The following is a 20615-nucleotide window of genomic DNA, read 5'->3' as shown; positions in this document are numbered from 1 at the left end:
AGAATTATGATGCTCTGAGAATGAACCTCACCTCAAAAGTACTTCAGGTTAAATTATTTTACACTGAAGACTCATAGCCATTTCTTCCCCATCAAAAGATGCCACTTTACCTCCAGAACTTGTTGTTGTAGTTGTTGCTGTCGTAGTTGCTGCGGCTGCAGCCACTGAAGACTGAGGAGCCCCAGTACTAGCTGCTGGAGGGGGGTCAACCACAGCCTGACTTTCTCGATCTCCAGGAATTCCCTGTAACATAATTCCCAAGCTTTAGAATAGCTCATCATTCAAAGTTAGTTAAATACTACACAGAATAAGAGACTTTATAAGTCTATTCAATATCCTTGTCTAATTTCTAAAAGCATCAAACAGATGTCTGCTTCATTCAAAGCAAAGGATAAAGACAAACAAAATCTGCACATATTCAAGATCAGAAATGGCCTCAATGTGGTATGGATGGATACATATTGCTATTATATACAGCAGCACTGCCCAACAGAACTTACCATTTTGGAACACCTCTATATTTATGTTGTCCAATAAAAATACCCATTACAAGTAGCTACTGAGACCTTGAAATGTGGCTAATGGTACTAAGACACTTAAAAAAGAGTTAAGTATTAACTTACTTATACTTAATAGTACTCAACAGCTACCCAACTAGAGAGTGTAGATGTAAGACATAAAGGAATTTTATTAATTAAAAAAAGTCATGAAATGATGTTTATACGGCAACACATATTAATATCTAACACCAAAGTATCAGGCAAGATCCTAAACTTACATATAATACTGTCTAACATTAAAAAGCTAATTATTTAAAATTTCAAAATATCAACACAAATCTTATTAGGACATATCTGACTTTTTAGTTCAGTGGTTAAGACTCCACACTTTCACTGCAAAGGGCATGGGTTCAATCCCTGGTCAGGAAACTAAAATCCCACAAGCTGTGTGGTATGGCCCAAAGGAAGAAAGAAAGAAAAAAGTAAATGGGTATAAAAGAATCTTCAAGTTTTGGGTGATGATTTTTCTAAGTTTGTGACATTATCTTCTGAAATTGTTATAACTTAAAACTGCACTAAGATTTTTGGAATACCCTATTTTGATAAAAATGATTTATAAGACTTCTCACATATAGCTATCAAATTATGTAATCTTTATAGGTTTTGGAAAGGGAATACAGGAGAAAATAACTGCATATAAATATGAGATGGTACTAGTAATCACTTCCACTTCCCAGTAAATTTGAGGCCAAAATCACAAACATATAGAGAATGAAGGACACTAAACAGCAGGATAATAATTGCTGTATTAGATGTTCCCTCTAGGCACTGCGAACCACCCAATTCAAACCCTTAAATGAGGAGCTATCAAGTGTGGACAAACTATATACAGATCAAGGGTCCAAAAGCCTCCATCAAATTCTCAAACAAGTTAGCTAAAGTAAAAGTTAATCACCACTGCAACAGATCTACCTCAAATTCTCACACACAGGACTTAGCTTTTTGTTAGATCATTACTTCTTCTTTCTACATACTCACTTTCACTTATATAGATTCATCAAAAACTAGCAACAGTTCAAAGCCTCAAAACAGGTGCCTGCTTCAACTGAAAGTAAAGGATAAACTGTTTCCATGAACCTCTCATCTATTTATTTGCATTTGATGCTAAATAGTAGCAACTGTGAGAATAGTAATTCATTTTTTTTAAACCTCAAAATTTTAAATCTACTGGGTCAAAATATTTGATGACACCATTAAAATTATGCAGAATTCCAAAATCAGGTATAAATTAAAGCCCTTCTATAAAAGGAAAGGCAATGTTTTTATGTAATACACATTTTTTGGGGAGGAATGAGGGGCAACCATAAACCGATCCACAATAACTCTCAATCCAGTATGATTCCTCAATTTCAAACTGATAATTAAATGAACTGTCAGTATTTTACAGACTTTCAAGTGGACAATGGGAAAAAGAATTCAAAAGATAAAATGATATGTTAAGATTTTCTGAACCTCATGCCAGTAAGCAGGAAATGACCGGAGGAGAAGCAATTATCTGCTCATGACAGGGACTCTTCGGAAACTACTCTCTGAAAAGGAGTTTCTACCAGAAGCGCAACTAGAAACAAGGTAATGGACTCAACTGTGGATGGTATTCTCCAAGGAGTTAGGATCGGAGATGATGGTTAGGGTGATTCAGACTTATGATAATATTCTAACACACCAACGACAATTGCAGAATAAAATCTTAGGACTAAAAAATTAATCCAATATTACTACAAACTTTTACAATTTGCTTTAGATCTGTGTCACATTTGTAAAACAGACATTCATTGTCATAAAATATCAAGGGTTTCAGTTCATGCCCATAACAATCTATTTCTCAAAAACTTTTATTAGTAGAGGAGTCTACAACCTAAAATTTTCCCTAAACCCTTGTGAAAATCTGGGATCTGAGTTGTCCAGATAAATCAGATTATCTGAACTTTTCAGCACTCTCTCCCAATTTTTAAAAGCTAGCAACTAATTACAAAAATTTACATATTACAAAATTTGACTTGGACTTCCAACTTGAAACTTTCACTCTACATAGTACATTCAGGATCAAACGGCAGGCAAAAAGAGCTACTAAAATGTTGGATTCAATTAGTTTTAAAACCTGCCCCACCCCTAGCCCTCTTAACACACAGCTCTCATCCTTAGAGGATGATGTAACTAGGTTAGACACTACTACTCCAAGTGGATAGCCAATTTTAAAATCCATTTAGTCACATTTTCTGATTCAAAGTCTTACCACAAGTCTTTTAGAAGAGGTTATACTTTATTAGCAGCATTGGTGGTTCAGTGGTAGAATTCTTGCCTCCCACACGGGAGACCTGGGTTCGTTTCCCGGCCAATGCATTATGGTCTTTGTTTGGGGCTTCCCTGGTGGCTCAGACCATAAAGCGTCTGCCTGCAATGCGGGAGACCCAGGTTCGATTCCTGGGTCGGGAAGATCCCTTGGAGAAGGAAATGGCAATCCACTCCAGCACTCTTGCCTGGAAAATCTCATGGACGGAGGAGCCTGATAAGCTACAGTCCACGGGGTCGCAAAGAGTCGGACACGACTGAGTGACTTCACTTTCACTTATACTTTATTAACAGAAAATGTTAATTCACTGAGAAAAATACTGGGTTGACCAAAAGGTTTGCTCTGATTTTTCCGTAAGATGTAATGGAAAACCCCAAAAGAACTTTTAGAAAACCCAATAAATGTCAATAAAAGAATTAATTAAACCAACCCAATAAAAGCATTATGCAAATGAGCATACATCACCATTATCTTATGAACTGCTATTGTTTCTTTAAAATTTGTTTCTTTGAGATTTCATCCTTAAACAACTAGAACAAAGAAAGCAAAATGTTTCTCACCATTAAGAGATACTCCACTGCTCTGTCAGGGTTGTTGAAACTGGCTCTCAGGGCTGCAATTACTTGCTCTCGTTCATAGCCCATTGACATGATCTCAGTTACCATATTCTCGTAAGACTGACCTGTCACTAAAAAGAGATGTGTGTGTGGATGGAGGAAGGCAAAGAGGAAAAGAGAAAGAAAATTTAATAAACAAACATTCCCCACATAATTTCAGTGTGTATGTACGTATGTATACACTGTCAGGCACTACAGTGTTAGGAATACCTAACGATGAGTAACTAAAACACATACACAACTACTACAACATACATGGGGTAGGTAGAATAATCCACCTCCTCCCATCCTTAGAAACTGTAAGTTAGGTTACAAAGCAAAAGGGAATTGAGGTTGCTAATCAGCTGACTTTAAGATAGGGAAATTATCCTGGATTACCTGGATGGGTAATCCAATGTAATGGTAAGGGTGCTTAAAAGCAGGAGGGAAGCAGATGAGAGGGTCAGAGAAATAAGTGGGGGCAAGTTAGAGAAAAAAGCAGGGGCAGAGATGCTATGTGCTTCTCTGATGACAGAGGAAGGCGCTATGGCCAAGGTATGTGGTCAGTTTCTTAGAAGTTGGAAAGGACACCGAACAAATTCTCCCCTAGAGTCTCCAGAAAGGAATGCAGCTCTGATTTTAGCCCAATGATTTAGTCCCTTTATTTTAGTCCAGTGAGCTCCACGTCAGACTTCTAGCCTCCAGCACTACAGTAAGATAATAAATATGTTGTGTTATGCCACTAAGCTGTGATACAGAGCAGCAGTGGGAAAGTAATACAGTACGTTAAACACAGAATAGCAACACCATGCACAAAGGTAGCACAAACGTATAACAGAATTAGAAGTCGAGGCTGGCAACCTGCAAGAGGAGATGGATGAAATGATTTTTGAAAGCAAGAAGTGGGGATATTTCAAGCCATCAATTGTGCTGTAATAAGTTGTTTTCCTTTGACACCTTTTATTATCAAAGCAGAGGGGAAAACGAGCTGGAAGCGAGAAAGTCAGAATGTCTCATACCATATAAAATGGTAAATTATCTCTGTAAATCATTTCCCAGAGATCTCTCCAACCCCAACTCACTCTTCATGGAAATATCAGACAACACTCTGATTTAAAGCAAGTTTTCCTAATAACAATTTGTCCTAAGAAGTTTCCCTAGTGATGATGAGCATCTTTTTATATTTCTGTTGGACTTTTGTATATCTTCTTTGGAGAAGTATCTATTCAATTCCTTTGCCCATTTTTTTTTAAACTATTGAGTTGTATGAGTTCTTTATATATCAAGGATGTTAACCTATCATATACATATATATGGCTGCAAGTATTTTCTTGCCATTCCATAAGTTGTCTTTTTACTTTGTTGATAGCAAAATTTTCAATCAAGTTCTAACAGCTATGAAAGTATAGCTTAAAAAACTAAGTATCACTGAGCAACATTTGGTATCTTGTTTAATGACTTTTCCCTTCCTATTCCATTAAGTACTTAAGCTATTTCAAATTTTTAATTACCCACTGATACAATTCTAGCACAAAGCACTCAAGTGTCAGTATACTTTCTGTAATCTAGTTCTCAGATAAAGAAAACATTATCAATAATAAAATTATGTGCTGTGGAGTATCAGAACTATACTATTTTAACAGTGTTTTTCTCACTCAATTCTCACAAGAATTCTATGAGGTTGAGGCTTATTAGAAAGATTAACAATTTGATCAATGGCTATTAAGCCACGGTGCAGAGACACAAACACAAGCTGTCTAGACCCTAGAGCTCCCACACCTAATCCTTAATGCCATGCCTCCTAATTAGTCAAGTTATAAAAACTCAAATAGAAGTGTCTACATGCAGGCTTGGTACATTTTAGATCCTAAAGGTACAAGGGAAATGACTCCTAGGAAAATTAGGGACAATGGACAGCATCAGACAGAGCTAAGGAGACAGAAGAAACAGTGAAGAAAATGTGATTAAGAATGAATTCTGAACTTATCATCTAGGACAGGAGGTGTTGTGAAAGGAACAATGACCTCATTAGACCTGCCTTTTAGAAACTCCACTGTGGCAAGGAATAGACCAGTTAACAGAGTAATACTAGAGCATCAGGAAGGGAGGGACATCAGCTGAGGCAATTAAGTGGTAGTAGAAACAAAGATTCCAGAGACTTTAGGAAGGAGATCGGTAGGACTCCTAGTCTCACTGGTCAAGAGAGGAAGAGGTCAAGGTTGATGCTAATACTTTGGTAGAGCATGGATGATGATGGAAGCAAGAAAGGAACAAAAGAGAAGAATCAGATGGAGGAATAAAAAAATTTGTCAATTTTGAATCTAAGGAGTTTATGGAGGTTTTAGGTTTTCCAGCTGGCAGCTTAAAGAATGAGTCTCAGAAGTCAGAGGGATATATGTACTGGAATTTTAACATTGAGAATCCTTAAAAGTACAGTTGACAATGTAGGTTTAACTGTGTAGGTCCACAAACAATTGGATAACTGCATTCCTAGCGTACTTCTATATGATCCATGGCTGGTTGAATCTGCAGATGCAGAACCATGGACAGAGGCCTGACCGTAAAGTTATAGATGTATTTCTGACTACACAGAGTTGATGGCCCTAACCCCTGTGTTATTCACGGGTCAACTGTGTATGGGTGGTTATTTACTATTCCCATGATCTGAACTTTGAACAATGACCTAGAGCAGAACCCTAGAAAAAACCCATACATTTAAGGGCCAGGAAAGATACAAAGAATTAACCAGGAAGCCTGAGGAAGGAACAATCAGAGATACAGTTCAAGAAAAGAGAGGCGTCACAGAAGCCAAAGAAGAAACATTTAAAGAAGCAGGGTATCGACGTAAAGACTGGATAAATTAAAGATTAAAGGGCTGAGGGATCCTGAGACCATAATAGCAGTTCTAAGAGATGCAGATGTAAAAGGTAAGACATCACCACCAGAGACCACAGCAGGAGGAACTACAGCTGTGCATTCCTGGGCTCCTGCCAGGCAGCATCAATGCATTCCAACTGAAGCCTAACAGCGACAGCCAGAGCCTCCAACAGCATCAAGGGGGAGTGTAGGCTGGTTCCAGCTCTGAGGCTACAGAGCATTTTACACATCCCTGGGTAATCTTGAGCTGTTCCAGAACCTGTGTAACAATTTCCTAAGATTAAGCTTTTACTGTTTGAAATAAGAGTGATTTCTGTTTTCCTGCTTACTAGACACTTGACTCATACTCGTATGGTAGCAGGGTAATCCCAGAAAAAAGTCCTCACAGGTATGAATGTGGGTTTGGTACACCCAGGTGATCTTAGGTTGATTAAACAACTATTTTGCACCTTGTGCTTTTTACATGGCAATCAGGGCATCATAGAGTTCAAGCTCAATTAGGTCAGAGGGCCAACCCGTATCTTGCGTGATACTACTGCTGCTGGAACCTTGCTGCTGCAGCAGCTACACAGGGCATCCAGAAGCCCATACTCTTTGGAAGCTGCACCCCCACCTGCTCCAGTCTTCCACCTCCCCACCATTTCCTGTGGTACAGAAGAGTACCAAAGGGCAGGAGCAGGGCTGCCAGCTAACCACCGACAACAAGCACCTACAGCAGGCACTGTCCTGGGGCAGTCACAGCGTAACCCAGTTACAACTGTAACCCAGGGACAGTTACAATGGGAAACGGACAAAACACCCAAACTGGTTCTGACAGATGTACATGTGAAGGGAAGATGGAAAGACATTACTCAACAGGTAAAAAGTCAGGATAAAACGGCATTTTCACTGTAAGTACAATACAAGCAACAAGATGCAGATGGGGACCTACAGGGCTACAACCTGGAGTAAAGGCTGGAGGTGAATGAATAAAGATGAAATGTGAGACAGATTTAGTAACATCTTATACTCATTTCAAAGACACTTCCTAATAAATGTATACACAGATTAAACTTCATTTTAAAACCCATATTTGGAAAGTGGAAAATATATCTGCTTTAAGGAAAGAAGTATGCTTAACTCTTAACAGCACAATTTAAATGATTCAATATATAGAACATTAATTTACAAAGTCTTCAGTAACACCGAATTATCTAAATCATTTAACCACCTGATTATAAGCAACCATGAAAATGATCTAGAGAAATGAAGCCTCTTCCCTCTTAAAAAGTAATTCACCATATAGATACTTACCAAGTGCACTTGTTGCATCTTCAAAAAGGTTTGACCGAGAAGAATCACCTGATGTACTGTAAAATGTTTTTAGAAAATCATGTATCAGAAAGTATGTAAAATTTACCTTAAAGCTTAGTAGCTGTCCAATTTGTACAGACTCTTGGTTTTAATTAAATGTATAAATCTGGCTACAGTGTTTAAAAAGGCTTCCAGATTAAAACCCAAAGCTTTATCCATAACATTTATGGATTGGGAAGAATTTTAATACTCATTCTGTTCTGAAAATCCATCATTTAAAGAACTTACAAATAATCTGTAAGTCAAATCACAGTCAAAGAAATACCAAAAGCTGTACATGATAAACAGCATATGTAGAAACTGTATTTGGCTGGAAAGGCCTGGGAAGTCTTTATATAGTAGAATTTCACTTAGATCTTATAGTTAAGTTCCGAAAACAGAAACTGCAAGAAAGTATTCAAGCAAGGAACATAGCATAAAAAAAAAATGCAGAGGCAGGACAGACCCGAGCTATAACCAAGTTTTAAACCAGTTTAAAAGGACTGAGTTTTCATGGGACTTCCTTGGTGGCCCAGTGGCCAAGACTCCATGCTCCCAATGTAAGGGGCCTGGGTTTGATCCCTGCTAGGGAACAAGATCCTACATGCCACAACTAAGAATTGCTGCAGCCAAATAATATTAAAAAAAAAAAAAAAGCAGAGGAGGCATCTCCTGATCTCCCAAATATATTAAAAAAAAAAAACAAAAAAATTAAGTTTTTGTTAGGCAAGTGAAGAAGATGAGTCTAGAAAACAAAGTAGACACGAATACGATGATGAAAGACCAGGAAGAGAAGGCCAAAGAAAAATGAGGTTCACAAAACTGGTCAAGACAGCAGTTAGCAATTTAAATTACAACATACACAGAGACAATATACACATATACCTGTGTCCCAATTTTACAAACAAAACTCAGTAGACTTCAGTTCTGAGAAAACCCTACAGCACAGCAAGACAACGGAAATACCCCACTTTGAATTCATAAATTACTTAGAGTATCCTTGTATCCCCAGGTGCTGTGGGCAGGGTTACTTCTGCCCAAGTGCCTGGCATCCTAACACTCAACATAACTGGTAAGCGTAAAACTAGCATTTGGTACCCCACTCCAGTACTTTTGCCTGGAAAATCCCATGGACGGAGGAGCCTGGTGGGCTGCAGTCCATGGAGTCACTAGAGTCGGACACGACTGAGCGACTTCACTTTCACTTTTCACTTTCATGCACTGGAGAAGGAAATGGCAACCCACTCCAGTGTTCTTGCCTGGAGAATCCCAGGGACGGAGGAGCCTGGTGGGCTGCCGTCTATGGGGTCACACAGAGTCGGACACGACTGAAGTGACTTAGCAGCAGCAGCAGCACTTGGTATAATTTTTAATGTACCTCCATTAACTAATGTTTAGAAGGTAAAACTTCAAAATGAAGTTTTTGAACTATAGTTCAACACTATACACACACACATATATATGGAAAGAAACTCTGCTGCCCTGGACCCTACCCAGAGACAACCACCACCACTAGTTTCTATATACTGACTTGTGTCTTAATGTTATGTTTTGGAATAACTGCATGTCAGAAGAACTACAACTGCCTCAATTTTTCCCAGAGAGGCATGACTTTCCATTTAATTGATCAAATCAAACTAATAAGAACCTGTTTGGTTTCCAATCTTTAAATTCTTTCTGTACTCAAATTTATTAATCATTTCTTTCATGACTTTTTTGTGTTAAGATTGTTTTTCCCATGTTTTCCTCTAGTTTACGATTTCACTTCTACATTAAATCTTTCTGTTTAAAATCTATTTACTCTTTTTTCTTTGGGCCACACTGTGCAGCATATGAGATCTTATTCCTCTACCAGTTAATCAAACCGATGCTGCTTGCAGAGCCGTAACAACTAAACCACAAGGGAAGTCCATAAAACTTATTTTTATAAGATGACCTCCAGGTAACTAGACATTTACCCCAACAGCATTTCCCAGAGTGGTCTGAAATTATTTTTATCTTATATTAAGTCCCTGTATGTATATTGGTCTGTTTCTAGACTACTATTTCATCAAGTAGCCATTCTAATAAGAGCCATTCTAAATTTGCAATCACTACCATGCATAATTCTTTGGCGCTCGGCTTTCTTCACAGTTCAACTCTCATATCCATACGTGACCACTGGAAAAATCATAGTCTTGACTAGATGGACCTTTGTTGGCAAAGTAACATCTCTGCTTTTCAACATGCTATCTAGGTTGGTCATAACTTTTTTCCAAGGAGTAAGCGTCTTTTAATTTCATGGCTGAAGTCACCATCTGCAGTGATTTTGGAGCCCTCAAAAATAAAGTCTGACACTGTAGAATTGATGCTTTTGAACTGTGGTGTTGGAGAAGACTCTTGAGAGTCCCTTGGACTGCAAGGAGATCCAACCAGTCCATTCTGAAGGAGATCAGCCCTGGGATTTCTTTGGAAGGAATGATGCTGAAGCTGAAACTCCAGTACTTTGGCCACCTCATGCGAAGAGTTGACTCATTGGAAAAGACTCTGATGCTGGGAGGGATTGGGGGCAAGAGGAGAAGGGGACGACAGAGGATGAGATGGCTGGATGGCATCACTGACTCGATGGACATGAGTCTGAGTGAACTCCAGGAGTTGGTGTTGGACAGGGAGGCCTGGCGTGCTGCGATTCATGGGGTCGCAAAGAGTCGGACACGAATGAGCGACTGAATTGACTGACTGACTGACCGTGCATAATACATTTTATTACGTGGCAGAATTAATTAGACCCTTCATTAATGTTCTTTTATAGAACAATTTGTGCTATTTTTGCACATTTTTTTCTTTTTAAACCTTACAGATAACACGGAGATACCGTTTAACCACCACTCAAATCTTGATTCTAACTCCACACTCCTCCCCCTCCCCAGAGGAAACCATCTTATCAGTTAGCGTGAGGTCCCTCTGCTACTGTTTCTCTACACATTAACATGCTAACCCACAGACAATATGAATACTGTCATGTGGTTTTTGTTTGGTTTATGGTTACTGACTCTACTGTTCTGCAATCTGCTTCTTTTCACTCGATTAACAAAGCCTTGAAACCACATTTATCTAATATGCATATATACTGCATACTTTACCTGGGCTACAGTACTGGATATTAGAGTTTCTTAAACTTTAGGAAGCCTAAGAGTTCACCAGTTTTACTGTTTAGTCGTTCAAGGCGTGTCTGACTCTTTGAGACCCCATGGACTGCAGCAGGCCAGGCTTCTCTTTCACTATCTCCCTAGGGGACTCTACTAGAATTCACTAGCAGAGCTTGTTAAAAAACAGACTTCTAGGACCCTCAAGTCGAGAATTCTGATTTACAGAGGTCTGGGGTGGAGCCTAACAATTAATTTCAAAGTAACTCCCAGTAATGTTGATGCTGCCTATTTACTGCCACACTACGGAGAATTCCATGGAGAGAGGAGCCTGGCTGCTATAATCCATGGGGTCGCAAAGAGTTGGACATGACTAAGCAACTATCGCTCAATATGAATAAGCACAGTTCTCTAATATGAACAAATAACAAGTCAAGTCATGCTCTTACTAATGGAATTTAACTTAGTTCCAATCTGTCCTCAATCACAAGCAATACAGCCCTGTGCACAAGTTTGGTTTCTCTACAGTAGATATTAAGGAGTGGAATTTGCACTGTAATATGTAGTTTTTACTGCCATCCACACTTTACAGATGAGGAAAAATCCAAAGATGTTAATTTCTTTTCTAAGGTTAAGACCAAACAAATGTCAGACCTGAACACAATACTATGTAGCAACTGGAAAAACTTACTGATATGGAAAGATGTAGATGACAGATGTGACCATAGTAAAATAATATACAACAAATAATGATGGGGGACAATGTCAAGTTGTTTGTATGTCAAGCTATAATATACTGTCAGGTTATTTTATGATTCTTATTCTTTTGCATCATTTGTATTTCCTAACTTTTCTATACAGAAGTTTTTTTTCCTTTCTCCCTGGGAGAGAAAGAAAAAAAAATCCAGATTATGGAAATTTAAACAGACATAAAAAGCATACTATTTTAGTCAGGGTTCAAAGTTTAGATAGAAAGTTTGTTTGATCCACACAATAATCAAAATAAATACACACACGAAGTACCTGTTATGAACACCCTCCTATGCAATTTCCTGGAGCCCCGTTCGTACCTGTCGGTTGACGTTGGGGTGGTGGCCACTGGGGTTTCCACTGGTCGCTCCGCAGGCTTCTCCTGCTTCGCTGCACTAGCAGGCGCAGGCTCAGAAGATGCTGTCGTCGGTGCTGGAGTGACAGACACAGGTGTGGGAGTGGGAGCCGAAGCGGGGGCAGGGGCTGGGGCCTGAGTCACAGCTGGCGCTGTGGAGGAACTGACTGTGGTGGTGGCGGCAGAATTTGACTGCTGAGTTGTAGCTGGTGCTGGTGTTGTCACTGCTTTAGGCTAAACACATTACAAAGCAAAATCATGCATTATGATAAAATACTACATTATTACCTGACCTCTGGATGCTATAAACAAACATAACAATACAAATTTTTAGATTGAAAGCAATTTTGTAAGGTGACATAACGAGCGATAAACAGCAGCAATCTGAATCATTATTTACGTTACACATTCAAAGCTGCTAAGAGCATATATATATCAACTATCAATCTCAATTAGTTCTAGCCAATGATTTCAGTCTTAGCATCATTATGAAAAAGAATCCAAAAAGCAAATATTTTAAAACATAAAGAATGTGTGTATCCAAAAAAATAAATAAAAGAAACACATAATTCACCCCCCAAACTTCATAACTGAAGTTTCTTGGTTACAACTTTCAAGTATTTATCCTCATTTGAAAGCATTATGAAAATAACTCCCTTGAAATTAAAGTATAAACAGAAGTATGATTAATGAACATGCCAGATAATCTGCTGTATTTTAGAAGAGGGAAGAAAATCCCAATGTTGACCAGAAGCCAATGGGTTTAAGTACAAAGAGACTAACATTACTTCTGAGATGTATATATAGTTAAACAGAGGCCAAGTAACGTTATAACTGCACGCTCAGCACTTTCTGAACTAAAATCAGAGCCATAAGCATTCCCACCAAGCAAAAAGCAGTTACATATGTGTAAAAATCACACTATATGAGTTTTATCTTTCTCCGAAGGCCTATCAATGCTCACGACCTACTTAGTTCATAACTTTCCTAAGGTAAAAAGGTAACTGATTTGCTGGAAGATGAGATTAAAATTCAACATAAGTGCCCCAGGTATAAATCAACAAACTGTAAAAGAGTGGACTTGTGTCTTATTCTAACTGAGCTGGTATAGAGTGTATTGGGAAAAACGTCTTGGGCAGGTAGGGGGATGGGACGTAGCCCCCCTCTTTTACCTATAGTAAGAGTCTTGAATTTGGCTCTGCGATTTTTATTGCCAACGTAATTTCCTGCAAATTATTAATGTTCTATAACTCCAACTAGATAAGAATGTAATTTAAATGCATTATGTCCATTTACTATTTCCCTTAAGATCAATATAATACTGATTATACATATATATGTTATATATATATATATGTATAGTGATTAATATAATACTATAATATACCATGTCCTCAAGGTCTCTGTTGCCACAAACAGCTTTTCAAACCTCACTCTAAATAGTACCAAACCCATCTGCTTTTCAAAGGTCCTCTGCTTAACTTTTGATATTAATAGTTTTTTCTCTCTTCTTTGTAATAAGGGAATTTCTCACTGCTTCCAAATTGTTTAACTGTAGCAGTCTTCTTCCCCTTCTAAAAGCTGGCCTATGTAAAATAAGAATCTGCTTGGCTCCAAGTAGCTGTTTTTCAAACGCATGCACCTATTCTGAGACCCAGCCTGCTTACTTAGTTATGCTCTTAACAGTCAAGGTTACCATAATACTAAAGGAAATAAAACCATAACAAATACATACCCAAATGTCTGTGGCTACCAGACATACTATGTATGATAAAATTAAATAAGGGAGTATTATTCAGCCTTAAAAAGGACAAATTCTGGCACATGCTATAATACGGCCAAACCTTGAAGACATTTTATGAAGGAAAATATTAATAAACAAGTCACAAAAGGAATCACAAAAGGAAAAATACTGTATGACTCCACTTATATGAGGTATAAGGTGTAGTCAAATACACAGACAGAAAAGGTAACAGTGGTGTTGGGCTGGGGCACGGCATGGCTATTTACTCTTTAACAGGTACAGAGTTTCAGTTTGGGAAAATGAAAAAAGTTTTAGAAATGGATGGTGGTGATGGCTACATAACAATGTGAATGTAGTTAATGCCAAGGAGCCATACACTTAAAAATGATTAAATGTGTACATTTTATGTTGTGCATTTTATCAGTTTTTGAAAAAACTAGTTGAGACAAAGTTTCCTCATATGATTCTGTTAATCTGTATTTAATGTTTAATATTTTAATAATTAAGTGCTTAAATATATATAACAAATTATTTAAAAAATTAACCCCAATACATATGAAATGTTGAGCTGTTGTTTGTTTCTTACTACAAAAGTATGCAGTAATTAAAATCCGTTTGTTCAACTCTTTATTTTCTACTGCATATATTCCTTTGAGACTTAAAAAGTCTTTGACAAACTGGTTTGCAATTACCTATTTAAATTTAGTTTGGGTGCTTGCAAGTAGCATTATCCCTAGATTATTAGGAGCTCAGAATTTAGATCATAATTCAATCTTAAAAATGAGCGTCATAAGTATCACCACTCCTCTACTGTCTTAACACTCTACTGCATATTTATTTATCTTTCTGTCTTTCCCTTTTTCTAGTTTCTAAAAATCTATCTCATTGACTAAAAAATATCACTGAAATTTTTAGTCTATATGCCTTTTTGGCCTTCAGGCATTTGTTAGGTCTAGTACATCATTTAGCCAAGTCCTTTTAAGGCATTCTTAATAAAAACTATAAAATACGAAACATTTGAAGAATCACATTCTCTAACTACATATTTTGTGATTTTACTAATCCAACAATACCTAATAATGCTTAACAGGACATTTCACATGTATCAACTGTTTCAACATATTTAAAATTATGCTCAAACTGCAAGTACATAAAACTATTAACATTATGGTTGACTCAAAGCAAACTGTTAACACACTTAATAACTATTAAGTGCATGCCACTATGGATGTATATATACTGTTTTCACTTAAAAAGTAAGTGTAAAGAAAGACTTGGGATCTTTTTTTTTAAACTCACATGGATAAAGATATATACAAGGAGGCTGAAACTTACTTTTGTCACCATAACTACCACGAAGTTTTTCTCATCAATTTTATATTCTTTTAGAGCAGTATCATCATTGAGGATTTTGCCTAGTACATTAAGAAAAAAACATATTATTAAAGGCACCATAAACGGTCTTACACTGAGGTTAAAACAATCATAAACATTAATTTTATCAATTAAAACTTTCCCCAAAGAGAAACATTAACCAATCAGCCAAGATATACATAAATGGATACAAGATTAGTTAAGAAGACATGAGCATCTGACTAAAAGACAGCAAGCACATACATTGTCTGTAGATATCTGAATCCCAAGCACTTCTTAAAAATTATTTGTAATTCAAAAAAAAAGACTTGCTAGGTAAGGAGATATTAACTAGGTCCTGAGAAACAGGAGATCATGAAAACAAATAAAATTCAATTTTGAGACGCTCAAAGATCTACCCCCAACCCGGACTGGGAATAACCTATAAACCTTCTTGATGGAGGGAGAAAAGTACTTCTTACTCCCACAAATACTGGATACCTGCAACACAGAAATGTTTCACTGCCATAAAAAGTAAGTACTCATAATGACTTGGGACACAGAAATGTCAAGATACAGAACTGAGTAAGCCACATGGACTGTATGACTTCAGTCATGCAGAATGACAGACATAAGGTCAAGATTCCTTCAGGCTTCCTTTTCCTTGAAATTAGTTTTCCATTTTAAAAGTTATTGACTTAAAAGCAGCAAGCATTAAGACAAAAGGGAATAGTGTCTCTGTCTGCATAGGAATGAAAAAAACAGCCAAGAGTAGGAACCAGAAATTCTAGTTTTATATCTGCCACCAACTACCCATGCCTCTTCAGGCTTCTGAGTCCTCATCACAGGGCTGGTATTTTCCTCTAAACTACCTCAGTTAAGAAAGTACTACAAAATCTCTATCCAAAAACAGACAAGAATCCAGGGTAAGTCAAGATCCATCTTACTGACATCCGCACTCAAAGTGCTCAGTATTTCTTCTAAAGAACACAGATAAGAATTTTCTCCACAAAATTCACCTATTAAGTCTATTTTTAACATACATCTTCCTGGTTACCAGTGAGGCTAGTTAATTTGCAACTTCCTATTCATATCCTTTGTTGCTTTTTAATTGGGTCATCCTTTTCCCTACTGATTTGTCAAGAGCTCTTCATATAATCTGAATAATAATCTTTTTTCCCCCTGTCATTTATTGTAGTGTCTTTTGACATAGGTTTTCTATATTCTTCAGTCATTTTTGGTATTTTATTTAAAAACAGATAAACTTATGGCTTCTCTGGTGGTCCAGTGGTTAAGAATCCACTTTTCAGTGCAAGGGACACTGGGTCGATCCCTGGTCCCAGATGACCCGACATACCACGGAGCACCTAAGCCTGCGAGCCGCGACTACTGAGCCCAAGCGCCGCAACTGCTGAGGCCCCTGAGCCTGAAGTCCGTGCTCCACAATGATAGAAGCCACTGTGGCGAGACGCCCACACACCCCGAGGAGCAGCCCCTGCTCCCGACAACCAGAGGAAGCCCACGCACAAAACCAAGACCCCATAGACGAAAAATAAAACAACATTTCAACAGATTACAAAAGGTGCTCAGTTTGATGGGAAAACTAAAGAAAACACATGCAGAACAATAAAACTGGACCCCTATCTTGTGCCACTCATAATGATTAACTTGAAATAGATCAAAACTTAAAACATAAGGACTGTTACCATAACACAGGGAAGAAAGCCAGAAATTGTGGCTTTACTAACAATTTTTGGGGAATCACGAAGAAAGCACACACACACAAAATTCGACAAATGGACTACATCAAACTCAAAAGCTTCTGCATAGCAAAATAAACAATTAACAAAATGAAAAGAATTCTACAGAATGGGAGAAAAATTTCAAAAACCATGTCAGTTATGTGGCTAATATCCAAAATACATAAAGAACTTAATAACAAAAAAAGCAATCTGTTTAAAAACTGGCAGATTAAATATAAATCAACATTTCTCCAAAGAGGATGTGGAAATGGTCAAGAGACAGATGAAAAGATGCTCAACATCACTAAGCATCAGGGAAATGTAAACCAAAGCAAGACACTACCTTACATCTGTTGGAATAGCTTGATGAAGGAGACAAGAGGGGCTGGTGAGGTTATGGTGAAAAAAGAATCTTTATACACTGTTGGTGGGAATGTAAATTGGTCCAACCACTATGGAGAATATGGAGGTTCCTTAAAAAATTAAAAAGAGATCCACTGTATGACCCATTGTGTGTATGAGTTATGTCTTTTTTATTCATTCATCCCTTGATGGCCATTTTGGATTGTTTCCATATCTTAGCCATTGCGAATAGTGCTGCTATAGACATGGGAGTGTACATGTCTTGTCAAAATCCCGTTTTTCACTTCTTTGGGTATATACAATATTATTCAACCATGAGAAAGACAGTAACTTCCTATCTGCAACAACATGAATGGACCTTGTGAACATTATGCCAAGCAAGATAAGTCAAGCACAGTATGATATCACTTATATGTGGAAATGCATGTGGAATTTAAAACTCTGAACTGTTAAAAAAAAAGTTATTTTACCTTGGTAGTTACCAAGCGTTTGGGGCATGGGGGAGATAAGAGTTATTGTGTTTAAGAGTACAAATGTGTAATGAGTATTAAATAAGCCATAGAGATCTAATGCACAGTATAATGAATACAGACAATAATATTGTTAATTCTGTAATGTGGTAAATATCACTACAACAGCAATCATATTACAATATGTATCAGAGTTAACACTTTGTACACTTTACACTTAATGTCACACAAAGTAATCCAATAACATTTTTTAATTCAAAAAATAAAGAAAAACAAATACAGCCAGTTACACAATGCTTACAGAAGAAAAAACTAACAAGCAAAACTAACATTACTGGATGGAGAAATACATAAAGCAAATGTGAAAAATAAGAGGACTGAATATTATAAAAGAACATTCAAATGACTGTTCATTCTCTGCTTTTATCTCTACAATGTTTCTGACAGAATCAATTTGTATATGCTACAATTCTTAAGATGGCAATTTCTAAAACTAAAAGATATCACAGTACACATGAAAATGGCATGTTAATTTCAGTACTTAATTCATACCTGCATAAATTAACTTTTGACCTGCTACAGGAAAGGCATCTTTACCCTTTTCGGATTCAATCTTCTCTTTCAGTGCTCTCACCTATGGGAAAAATTTTAAAATATTTGAAAAAAATATAAACAAAGGAAAATCCAGAATCTGAACAAGTGATGCAACATAAAAATTTTATACATATTATTGATTCCAAAAACTTAAAAGATCATGTCTTCATAATACTATTTTAAAAAATTCTATTGATAACCCATACTATTAGATATGGTTAAGTATAAACTGTTTTACCATCTGTTACACAGGTTTTTTTCCTTAAAAGACTTTCTTAGTTGACTTTAAAAATCTATTCAAAATAAATGTTTCAAAAGCAGAAACTATGATTCTCATTATAAAGTTTATGGGTTTATTTCCCACAGAGTAGGAAAGTAAAGAAAAGCTCTCTAATCTAAAAGGTTTAAGAAATAAGGTGGTCTTGTCTACAATGATAAAAAGTAAGTTAAATGTGAATGTCAAAAAGCAAATTATTTACCTTAAAAGTGGCTAATGTTTCATTATAATCACCTGCGGGAACTCTATAAAGACCAATTAAAACATAATTTCTGAGTGTGGGTCTGGACATCATTATTTTGTAAAAGCTTCACATATGATTTCAAAGTTTGGCCAAGGTTGAGAGCCACTATATTACTTAACTGATCTTGAACAAGTTGCTCACCAGTCTCATCTATAAAGAGGGACTGGAACGGATGATCTTTATGGTTTTCTGTCTCTAAAATTACATGACAACAGGTTCATCATAAAGTACTCAGAAAACAAATGTAAACTATTTCCTAAGTAGGGTGGCATAGAAGTTAAAAAAGAGAGACACCATAAAACTAAATTTCTCTTAATGCCCAAGAATCAAGGGGGAAAATCTCATTTCTTTCAATTCCCAGAATACTTCTGAAAATTGTACAAGTTGATAGTTCTGAGCTTTATGTGGAAAACTGTCATGGATACAAAAGGGAGGGCTCCTCCCCAAATCACACTGTTACTGTAATATAAGCAGTGGACGGAGGAGCCTGGTAGGCTGCAGTCCATGGGGTCGCGAAGAGTCAGACATGACTTCACTTTGACTTCTCACTTTCATGCACTGGAGAAGGAAATGGCACCCCACTCCAGTACTCTTGCCTGGAAACTCCCATGAACGGAGGAGCCTGGTGGGCTGCAGTCCATGGTGTCGCTAAGAGTCGGACACGACTGAGAGACTTCACTTTCACGCATCGGAGAAGGAAATGGCAACCCACTCCAGTGTTCTTGCCTGGAGAATCCCAGGGACGGGGAGCCTGGTGGGCTGCCGTCTATGGGGTTGCACAGAGTCGGACACGACTGAAGCGACTTAGCAGCAGCAGCAGCTGAAATCCAGACCCAGATCTTCTGACTCCAAGCTTTAGAGCAGAGTATTTTGCAAATGTCACATAAATCACCCTTGCTATACTTATCTTCCTGAAGTGGGTCAGTAGCATCACTGCTATTCTGTTATTTCCCAAAGTGGAAACCAGTCACAAGAATCTCAACCACTAAATATATATGAGTACAAGAGGGAAAGTAGGGCAAACAACAACAAAACACCCTTCCAATCATTTTATTACTAAATAACACTGCTTCAAAGAAATCAAAACTGTGATTAAGAATATTAAGCAATAACAATGAGAACTCTATATACATTAATACCTATATGACATGATTTAAAAAGTAATCACAGACTAACACTAAACATTTATTATTGAATGAAAATTAACAAACTAAGCATGTAATCACTGCAGATGGTGACTGCAGCCATGAAATTAAAAGACACTTACTGCTTGGAAGGAAAGTTATGACCAACCTAGACAGCATATCAAAGAGCAGAGACATTACTTTGCCAACAAAGGTCCGTTTAGTCAAGGCTATGGTTTTTCCAGTGGTCATGTATGGATGTGAGAGTTGGACTGTGAAGAAAGCTGAGTGCCGAAGAATTGATGCTTTTGAACTGTGGTGTTGGAGAAGACTCTTGAGAGTCCCTTGGACTGCAAGGAGATCCAACCAGTCCATCCTAAAGGAGATCAGTCCTGGGTGTTCATTGGAAGGACTGATGTTGAAGGTGAAACTCCAATACTTTGGCCACCTGATGTGAAGAGCTGACTCATGTGAAAAGACCCTGATGCTGGGAAAGATTGAGGGCAGGAGGAGAAGGGGATGACAGAGGATAAGATGGCTGGATGGCATCACTGACTCAATGGACATGGGTTTGGGTAGACTCCAGGAGTTGGTGATGGACAAGGAGGCCTGGTGTGCTGCAGTTCATGGGGTCGCAAAGAGTCAGACACGGCTGAGCGACTGAACTGAACTGAAGCATGTAATTCAAACAGAAATAACAAGACACATACCAAAAGGAAAATGCGCATAAAACAAATTAAGAGAAATAGTAGAAAATGGTTCCTGTAGCAATAGAAAAATGCACAAATGACAAGGCAGGCAATTCACAACTATACACCC

At 37.5% G+C, this 20615-nt stretch overlaps 1 protein-coding gene across 1 annotated transcript in view; it reads right to left on the bottom strand.

The window, feature by feature from the left end:
• Positions 1-20615, bottom strand: part of RAD23B (RAD23 homolog B, nucleotide excision repair protein) — a 44748-nt gene that overhangs the window by 8888 nt on the left and 15245 nt on the right. Inside the window, exons 2-7 of the mRNA XM_061426418.1 lie at positions 18110-18191; positions 14965-15044; positions 11851-12119; positions 7617-7672; positions 3411-3538; positions 111-243 (exon numbers count right to left, since the gene is read on the bottom strand). Coding sequence (XP_061282402.1) covers positions 111-243; positions 3411-3538; positions 7617-7672; positions 11851-12119; positions 14965-15044; positions 18110-18191 — 748 coding nt within the window. The remainder of the gene's footprint in view (positions 1-110; positions 244-3410; positions 3539-7616; positions 7673-11850; positions 12120-14964; positions 15045-18109; positions 18192-20615) is intronic.

The sequence above is a fragment of the Bos javanicus genome, chromosome 8 (genome assembly GCF_032452875.1).
Source record: "Bos javanicus breed banteng chromosome 8, ARS-OSU_banteng_1.0, whole genome shotgun sequence".
Taxonomy (NCBI): Eukaryota; Metazoa; Chordata; class Mammalia; order Artiodactyla; family Bovidae; genus Bos; species Bos javanicus.
Note: the sequence above shows the minus strand (reverse complement) of the source record. Positions and strands in the feature narration are given on the sequence as shown.